The sequence below is a fragment of the Acartia tonsa genome, chromosome 2 (assembly GCF_053477335.1).
Source record: "Acartia tonsa isolate MP-2025a chromosome 2, ASM5347733v1, whole genome shotgun sequence".
In the NCBI taxonomy this organism is placed as follows: Eukaryota; Metazoa; Arthropoda; class Copepoda; order Calanoida; family Acartiidae; genus Acartia; species Acartia tonsa.
In genome coordinates, this window is record NC_137261.1 from 38626215 (window position 1) to 38636467 (window position 10253).

At 39.3% G+C, this 10253-nt stretch overlaps 1 protein-coding gene across 1 annotated transcript; it reads left to right on the plus strand.

Moving 5' to 3' along the window:
• The first annotated feature begins 209 nt into the window (after positions 1 to 209).
• LOC145312539 (carbohydrate sulfotransferase 11-like) lies at positions 210 to 6400 on the plus strand. Its single transcript, XM_080151793.1, has 5 exons — positions 210 to 227; positions 4608 to 4751; positions 5156 to 5311; positions 5740 to 5968; positions 6234 to 6400. The coding sequence occupies exons 1-5, from the start codon at positions 210 to 212 to the stop codon at positions 6398 to 6400; spliced, it is 714 nt and encodes a 237-aa protein (XP_080007919.1).
• Positions 6401 to 10253: the final 3853 nt, after the last annotated feature.

Below are 10253 nucleotides of genomic sequence, written 5' to 3' on the forward strand. Positions count from 1 at the left end.
CACAGCAAGTCCTGTTTATTGACCTGGTGGGGCCGCTGCCAGAGACCCCAGCTGGAAACCGCTATATCCTCATCTGTCAAGACGGGTTCAGCCGGTTTGTCAGCCTCTACGCCATCCCCAACAAGCGCACCCTCACGGTGGCTGAAGCCCTGCTGCACCGCCACCTGGCCACGTTCGGATGCCCCCTGAAAATCCACTCCGACAACGGGATGGAGTTCACCGGCCAGGTATTCAAGGAGCTGGCCTCCAAGCTTGAGATTGGCCTGACACATCCACCACCCTACAACCCGCAGTCCAACCGAGTGGAAAGGTTCCATCGGACGCTCAACACAGGCATGCGTCTGTTCCTAGACAGAGACGACAACAACTGGGAGCCACACTTGCCTGCCATTGCCTTCGCCTACAACACCAAGGCCTGCAGATCCACCGGCGTGACCCCGTTCCTGGCCTACTTTGGGAGAGAGGCCAAACTTCCGGTGGACATGGTGCTCCGGCTGCCAGACACAGAATATGCCTCGGTTCCAGCCAACGTCCAAGCTCTCCTGCAACGCTACCATGCAGTGTATGACACCATCCAGCAGCGAGAGGAGGGAACCATCCGGAGGAGCGCGGCAGCCTACGAAGGCACGGCCAAGTATGAGGTTGGAGACTTGGTCTGGTACCTGGCCCCCCGCCTGGTGCCAGGGAAGGCAGCCAAGATTACCAAGAGATGGACTGGCCCCTGGAAGGTAGTGCGGCAAGCTACAGACGTCCATTATGTCATCAAACCTGCCTCTCCAACCGCCAGGATCTCGGAAGTCACCGCGCATGTAGGCCGACTGCGCAAATACACTGGAGATGTGACTGCCCACCAGATTCCAACAGACATTCAAGGCGACCTGGACGGCGACGAGGATGCCACCGAGCTGCCGGTCGGAGCTGCGGCGCCACCAGCTAGTGACCCAGGACAGTTCCCAGTGTACCAGCCAACCGCAGCCGCCCCACAGCCTAGCGGCCAGGATCGTGACCCAGTAGAAGAGAACCTGCAGGATCAACCCAACGAACCACCGCCGCCGCCGCCAGCTCCAGAGCCACCCAGAGATGCCATCTGGAATCCTGATACGGACATGGAGAACCTGCCGGCCAGCAGCGAGCCTGTAGGAGGAGAAGCGGCCACTGCAATGGAAGAGGCAGCCCCAGAGGACAAAGCTGAAGCAATGTGCCCCCTGTAGATGACAGCCATCCCCATCCGGGTAGGAGCTAGGAGGCCAAGCAACCTGGATCAAGCAGGCGCCCCCATGGAATTTTATGCGCCTTCCTCCATCGTCATTCCCCCCTTGGGAACCACCAGAGTTAGCCTAGGCCTCCGTGTCCAGCTACCCGCCGAGGCAGAGTTAGTCCTGCAGACAAGGCAAAATTTCCAGCGATGGGGCTTGGCCGTCGCCAACCCACGGCTGGAAGCCAACCAGGAGTTGACAATGCTGATATCCAACCACAGCCAGACAGAGCAGCGAGTGTCCCGCGGAGCCTGTGTAGCCCGAGCTGTCCTCCACCGAGCTGTGCCCCAGGAAGAGCCTGTCCTGCGCAGACATAGGTTGTCGTATCCCCAGGTTCAAGGCCTGGTGGCTCGAGAGCCCCGCAACCCTTGAAGGGGAGGTTGTGGTAATATGACAACCAGACGGACAGGCAGTTTACAGAATTGCTACGCTGTGACTTATCATAACAAACCCTCTGCACTAATCTTATTATATCACCATTTATCTCATGACCGATGTTGACCCCGCTATCCAGCGGTCAAACTGGCCTGCCTAAGTGTGGGGAGGGGCTCAAACACGCAGCTATCACGCGCCCCTCACGCGATTATACAACCGGGAGGCGCTGCCTCCCCTTTTACCACAGCTGCCCCCACAGCCTGTCTACCGCCGGGAGCTAAGCCCTTGCGTCCCACACCCCCTTCAAACCTAACCATTGTTATAATCTGTTGTATATATATAGTAAACATTCATTGTAAATATTATTCAGTTAAATATATAATTTCTGTATGACTAAATCCTGCTAGTTTGTTTTGGTAGAATAATTCAAGGCTAAGGCTCGTTGGACTCGAACTCGCAACCCTGTGAGCTGAAACGTTCGGCTTACCACAGTTGGACTGTCTTTATCTTAAAGTCTATCACAAAAAGCAGTCTCTTAATCTTAAAAATCTTTATATTACGAATAAAATATTGTATTTACATTTACAACGGAATTTGTTTTAAATTTTGAGCTTAAATAAAAAACCATGTAGAGCTTAACTGATTACAATAATGTTCATAAAACTTTTAATATAACAGTTCTTTTAAAAAAATGTAATGCCTCAATGGTCTTAAATCCGATTTCATTTTACTATCTGCGGAAAACTGTCCATAATCCCATGCAATAAATAACTATAAATTATGTAGACTTATTTTTCCCTTTCAAGACTAATTCTTGTTTATAAATTTAATAGAATTGATTGTCAAAAGTAATTATTTATGAAAATATGTCCAGGTGGATTTATGTCAATGATAATTATATTAATGATACTAAAATTTTGAACATGTGTTATTTTATTTTCTTGCAAAGTTTCGGCAATATTCTAATTTACTTTATGATGAAAGGTAAATCAAACATTCTCATTTTTAAAAGCGAAGCTTTTCTATAATTAGGGTCGGTCCGTCCGTACGTCCGTCTGTCCGTAACGGATAGCTTTTTTCGTTAATTTAGGCATGTTAGAATTGTCCTATCGATTTTAAATTTTGCATGGTGATTTCTGTAGTAGTTAGGTACGATTTAGAAAGCGTAGCAACTCTATAATCATTACCAAAATGTCCGTACGTCCATTTTAAACATGTTGATTTTTTTACTTTTTTAACAACAAATTTTTATGTGATCTAATCATCCGATTGATCTGATTTTTGGTATATTGATTCCTGGGACAACAAAGAATAATGTTATAAGCGAAGCAACTCTATAATCAAGTCCTAAATATGAAAGTATGTCCATAAACATTATCCGGTATAAAGCAGTTTTCAACAAATTTACTTACAATTTTGCTTCGACTCTTATACATTTATATTTTGTTTATTCAGTTCTGACACTATATAAGTGTTCATGTCCGTTTGTCCTACCGTTTCAGTGCTTCGCTTTTATGGATGTTGTCATCCTTGTTTAATAGTCACTCTATAGCATATCTGAGGAGAGGGGATGGGGGAGGGATAAAGTTTTTTCTTGGGTCCGTAACTCTTGCTAAATGGCATACATTCCGCGCTTGGCAAATACTAAACTATAGTTTAAATTTTGGAACAATTGCTCCATCCGTTTATGAGATATTAGCAAACATACAAAAACCACACGTTATACCCTCATATCACTTATATTTTTTTTTCTTTTTTTCCTCTAGGGGTCCATTCGAGTATTTCATGATTTAGCAAATTATAATTGATTTATTTCATTTCAGAAAAAAATAGTTAATATGTTTTATCGAATATGTTTTGAATCAAAACCAGCATTAGTTTTTGTTAATATTATTCTTATAACATTAGTTTGTGTAAACCTATATACTTATCAAAACAATAATTCAGTTAACAAATCCCCACCTCCAATACAAATCCAAGACAATAGAGAACTTTTACGTAACAACAGAAAGTTTACTAAAATTCTAGATGAAATTCATTCCAAACTGTACAAAAAGTATCCCAAAAACTTAAAAAGTACAACAGAAACCTCTAAATTTACAACTATATCATCTGATAACGATTATAAATTGCCAGAAAATTCGACGTTTGATTTTGAAGCGTGGAAAAATGTTCAAGCTTCGAGAAGATCTGCATTTATTGAGGAAGAATAAGATTTTAATACATTATGTAGACATGTAAGAAAAGCTTAAATTTAAAATTTAAACCCCCACTCCTTTATTCTTATTTTTAAAAGCGAAGCTTTTCTATAATAAGGGTCGGTCCGTCCGAGATAGATAGCTTTTATTCGTTAATTTAGGCATGTTAGAATTGTCCTATCAATTTAAAACTTTGCATGGTGATTCCTATAGTAATTAGGTACGATTTAGAAAGCGTAGCAACTCTATAATCATTACCAGAAAGTCCGTACGTTCATTTTAAACATGTCGATTTTTTTACTTTTTTAACAATAAATTTTCATGTGATCCAATCATCCGATTGATCTGATTTTTGGTATTTTAATTCCAGGGACAACAAAGTTTAATGTTATAAGCGAAGCAACTCTATAATCAAGTCCTAAAAATTTAAGTATGTCCATAAACATTATCCTGTATTAAGCAGTTTTTCAACAAATTTACTTACAATTTTGGTTCAACTCTTATACATTTATATTCTGATTATTCAGCTCTGTCACTATACAAATGTCCGTTTGTCCTACTGTTTCAGTGCTTCGCTTTTATGGATGTTGTCATCCTTGTTAAAATAAAACTTTAGGATAAAAGGAGAAGGTAGTTTATTTACTTTAGGTCTGGTTATAATTAGTTCAGGGTTGGGTCAACGTAGATATTGGCCAAGGAGGGTTAGTGATAATTACTTTCCACTGTTTTTAATTTAATATTAAAATTTTTTGTTAAATTAACTTATTCTTTGAGACAGGCGTGTAGAACAAAAGTGCCGGAACAAGTGAGAAAAAGACGACTTTTCCGTGGATGTACCATTGTTCTCAGGAAATTCAATCTGATGAATTGTATCCACTTCAAGGCATCTTCAACCAGCTGGAAAGTTGAGTTTAGCCTCCAGGTTAAAATTTCAAATACTAGATTTGCTTTTAATTGAAACTACAAGGTTGATTACATCTAAAATAAACGTAGCTTTTATTTACTTTAAAACGCTACATTAATAATATAATACCCATCAAAATCAACTAATTGATTATAACAAGCAAAAATTTACTATACGATCTTGCCGTTACAGACGTACAGACAGACCGTTCAGAATTATAAATTTTAAAACAGTACAAAATAAATTTAGGGTATATCCCTTTCGTGACAACGCCACGCCTCTTAAGGGGCGCTTCGTCGTATTTTCACAGTAGCCTTTTTCCTGTTTCTAGCGGGGGGCTCTAACCCTGCGGGGCAATGACATACCCTAACCTAAAATAACCTATCAAAACCGATTTATTTAAAAATTTCATATTTATTTAGGCAGGATATATAAACTCTACAGACGACCAAAACCTTAGATATATCAGAAAACGATTTCTGTTACCAGGTGCATATGTTTTTCCTACATTGAGGCGTTCTATGATAACATTTACTACAGTTAGACATCCTTTTGATAGACTGGTTTCTGCTTACAAGGCACGGTATCAAATAGTTCCTGCAACTTTTGAATAAATATGATAAATGATTTGAACAAACCAAATTGGCTTAATCCTAGAGTACTAGTATCAGTGGATTGTTAGTTTATTTTAAGCTTTTTCCGCTGATTATAATGTACAGTGAAGAAGATAGTAACAATTTAACAAAAGTTCAAAAAAAATACACACTAAATGCATATAAGTTAAAGACTATATTGTATTTATGAAATATAAAATCTTTTTTTAATAGTCAAATGAAAATTCATTTAACATGGCCAGTGAAACAAATACAGTTTTACATAATTAGACAGATGAACGCACGGCTAGTATACAGTTTAGTGTTTTAGAGTAGCCGAGCTATATAATTTAAAAGTTTTTCAGGCAAATACTTTTATATAAAAGGAATATTTTAACTGTGACTAAATTCAGGATAAGATGTTAAATCCCAAAGAAACAGAATTAATTTACAGATATCAAGTAAATAAAAGATTTGGGAACACCAGCTTCGAATCCTTTGTCAGATATGTTATTCAAGATAACATGCTTGACAGTCGAAGGACAAACGACCACTGGTTGCCCTACTGGAAATACGCTGGATGTGCCAATCCTCTTGATTATTACATCAAGGAAATCTACAATTTTAACAATCAAGAAAAATGTATTTTATGCTTAAAATAGGTTAAGTTAAGTAAATACTAGGAGAGATCCTTTCGGGGTTTCTCGCAGGGGCCAGAAAACTGAATTTACCAAATATTTCTATAACTGTTATTTATACATTAACAGTCGGGCTACTTTTTAGCAACATATTTGATATTTATAGTATTTCTGAAATTCAAACATTGTAGAATTTTTTACTTTTAAGATGGAGACTTTTGCTGATGATATCCAAGGACTGGAAATGTTAATCCATCACAATTTTCTAGTGTTCAACTTGCAGATCAACAAGAGTACTGGTGAACTGAAGGATGGTAATGTGAAGAAAAGCACCGCTGATTATATGAATGAGTTATCAAGTGATGTAAAGCAGCAACTTTATGAAATTTTTAAATATGATTTTATTTTGTTTGATTATGACCCAGATGATGTATAGTTATACATTTCTGTATCTTGCGTTAATAAATTGTATTATTGTAATGTGATAATATTAACTTATGAAAAAACTATATAAAAACTTTTGTCTTAACCTCTTTTCGAGGAAGCTTTGTGTTTATCAAGATCGAAATTAATTTCCTTATTCACAATTCCAATTCAGCGAAAATGTCGTCTTTGTTTGACTTTCCTTTCCTAAAGAGACGCGGCATGGAATGTTGTTTATGTTTTGGTGTCTCCTCGTTCTTTACTTTTGAATAATATGTGAGTGGATAAAGATTTCGGAGAATAAAGTCGGGCCTATCATTGGTCTCATAGTGCGTGAACAACCCTAGTATACCAGGTGCTTTAACCATAAGAACTTCAGGTAGATTTTCTTCATTTTATTTAAATTGAGTGGCGTATAGGACGGATTTATTAAGTTTAAAGGCTTTAGCCAGCTACACATGAAATTTTATTATGATTCAATTATTATGTTTTAGTAATTTTTATGTGCCTTTATTTTGCATTTAACAATGATCTATTAAACCAAATAATTTTCCTTTAAAGCCAAAGTACCCAAAGATTCTTAACCGTAGAAAAAAAGATTTTAAAAAGCAAATAATATTACGTGGTTATAAAAACTGGAATTTTGTATTAATTGATTTTGTAATTTCAGGACTTTGAAATAGTTTGTGTCAATAAATCTATACTCAAACCTGCTGTTGAAACTTGATGGTTCCTGGTGTTGGGGGATTTGTCCGTAAGACTAAGATCTCTAGAACTTCCCGCGAATTTGGAAGTCACACTTAACCAAAGTGTCATGGTTAACACAACTTTGAATAATCATGAGAACTACCCAGAAATACATTTTGTCTGTTTGATTTTTGGATAATATTTAGGCACACTGTCAAAAGAATAGCATTTATATAATAAACTGAAAAATGCAAGTAAGACTTATTGATCATTGTCTTAACCTCTTTTCGAGGAAGCTTTGTGTTTATCAAGATCGAAATTAATTCCTTATTCATTATCCCAAATCAAGCGCAAATGTCGTCTTGTTTGACTTTCCTTTTCTAAAGAGACGCGGCATGGATTGTTTATATTTTGATGCGTCCACGTTCGTTACTTTTGAATGATATGTGAGTGTGTGAAGATTTCGGAGAACAAAGTTGGGCCTATCATTGGTCTCATAGTGCGTGAACGACCCTAGTATACCAGGGGCTTGAAACCATAAGAACTTCAGGTAGAATTTGTTAATTTTATTTAAAGTGAATGGTGTATAGGACGATTTTATTAGTTTAAAAGGCTTTAGCCAGCTAAACATGAAACTTTATTATGATTAATTATTATGTTTTAGTAATTTTTTATGTGCTTTTATTTTTGCATTTAACAATGATTTCTTAAACCAAATAATTTTCCTTAAAGCCAAAGTTTCCAAAGATTCTTAACCGTAGAAAAAAAATGATTTTAAAAAGCAAATAAGATTATGTGGTTATAAAAACTGGAATTTTGTATTAATTGATTTTGTAATTTCAGGACTTTGAAATAGTTGCCTCAATAAATCTATAATCAAACCTGCTGTTGAAACTTGATGGTTCCTGGTATTGGGGGTTTGTGTGTACGTCAACAAGATCTCTAGAACTTCCCGCTAATTCGGAAGTCACACTCAACCAAAGTGTCATGGTTGAGACAATTTCAAAGTATCTGAAGAATAGGTGTTAGCATTCTTCAAGAGATCAATAGCATCCAGTGATTTTTGATGCAATAAACTGTGACAATTTTTCTGTGAAATAAGTACCTAGTGAATCAATATGCCACTAACCAAAAAGCAGAAAATTGAGCGAGCTATCGCTATTGGCAGTGAAAGGCTAGAAGTGTTTGATGAACAGTTAAAAGTGTTTTATGACAATCTAAAAGCCTGCCAAAGTTTTAGTTCATGTGAAAATGTGAATTTAAAATCAATTCGTGACATTTTTAGTGAGGTCAAGGACCAATCTGACCTAATAAAAAGTCTAAAACCTGCCGTGGAGACTAGTGAGTTGCGTGAGTTCAAGCGTGATTTTGATGAGGCTAGTGAACAGAAAACTGTTGCAGATAAAGTTTATGCGTCGTTGGAGCAGTGAACGAAAATTCTGCACTGGCTTGACAATGATTCAGACGACGCGAGGTCAAGCACTGTCGCCAGGAACCTCGACGTCATTGAGAAGGTGAGGATGGACATGGGAGTGCTTAAAATTTCCATGGAGTTGCGCCAAGAAGTACGTGATATGTACCGAAGGCTTAGAGAGATGGAACGTCGTTCATCTAACTTGGATGAGAGTGGGACACCTGCCATACTCTCCAGAAGTATGTCTGCCGTGGATATTCGGAGTTCCAACCCGCAGTATGGGCGCTGGGACAACAGTTTGTTGCCGTCCTTTGACGGTACTGACACGGATTACTCCAACTTTAAACAGGTCTTTAAAGATCTATGCGCTGGTTACGGATTTTCTGACCAGAGGTTAAGTCTGATGTTGTGTATGGAGAAGGTGATAACCAACCCGGAGCTACGCAAGCAAGTGTCAGCGATTAGAGATCATAATGAACAATGGTTGTTTCTCGATTAGATGTTTTTATCAAACACCCGCCGGTTCATGAAGATTTTAACTAAGCTGAACAAGATGAAACCTGTGGATAAACCTGTGGACGTGGTTAGTGCAATTGCTACCTTCAAAAGCACTATGCAGGAAGTAGAAGCCATCGTTGGTTCTGAAGCTAAGGATTACCACCACCTAACGCTTATTCATATTTTCAAAGACAAATGTCCAGATGCCCTGAGAGAGAAAATTATGATGGAGCTAGGTAGCATGAACCAACCAGACATCAAGAAGATTGTAGAACTGCTGGAGAGGACAAGGGGAGCAATGTTGGCTGGTGATATGTCCTATGACACTAGCGCCGGCAAGAGAAATCGTGACAGAGCTGCCGCCGCGCAAGTATCTGGCCGCAGCGACAATAAGAATGGAAAGGCTGGAAAGGACAAGACTTCCAAGTGGAACAGTATATGTCCTGTTGAAAGCTGCAAGGAGAAACATCCGATTTTCCGTTGCCTCACGTTTAAGAAGATGGATGTGGTTGACCGAAAAAAAGTTGTCCAGCAGAAGAAGTTGTGTGAACTCTGCCTTTGTGATGGCCATGCTGCTGACAAGTGTAATAAATCGGATAAGCTTGGTGTTTGTGGCACCAATAATTGCGACAGATATCATAGCCGGTTGATCCATGAGGCTAGTGCTGGTGTGAATACAGTCTACAAGTCAAGTTCTGCACCCAGCCCCTGTACCTTCTTACTTCAGTTGGTTCCTGTTGTAGCACCTGGCGGCGGCACCTGCCATGCCACTGTCATGTTTGACTCCGGTGCAAATTTGCCACTTGTGTCTGAGAAGTTATCCAACAAGTTGAAGCTGAAATCTACCGGCAGATATACAACTATTTCTGTGGCTGACGGCAGTGAGACTTCCTGCCGCAATGTTGTGTTTTATCTGAAGGATAGGGACGGTAATTTGAGGGAGTTTGAGGCAGCTGTCATGCCTACCCTCGGCGGGGCCAACGAGATGCGCTCGGTCCACCCCGAAACCGCCGCCGAAATATTTAAGATGCCGCCAGAAAGATTTACATATATTAGTGGAGGCTTGGATATCATCATTGGAAATACACATCCTGACGTGTTTCCGTCAACCTACCAGAAAGTGGGCCAGTCTATGTTGTGGTGAACCATTTTTGGTAGTGGTTTTATCTGTACAAGTGCTGACGGTGGAGCTGGAGACCAAAAGTCGGCATATAAAGCTGTCAGTGTTAGTGGAGGCACCTTGCCAGACTTTTTGACGTCTGAATTG

What these genes read in the sequence shown, in the direction of transcription:
- LOC145312539 (XM_080151793.1), top strand. An exon ending in GACTGGTTTCTGCTTACAAG is followed by an intron (nt 5,312 to 5,739) that starts GCACGGTATCAA and finishes GACTAAATTCAG; the next exon opens with GATAAGATGTTAAATCCCAA. An exon ending in TTTTAACAATCAAGAAAAAT is followed by an intron (nt 5,969 to 6,233) that starts GTATTTTATGCT and finishes ACAATTTTCTAG; the next exon opens with TGTTCAACTTGCAGATCAAC.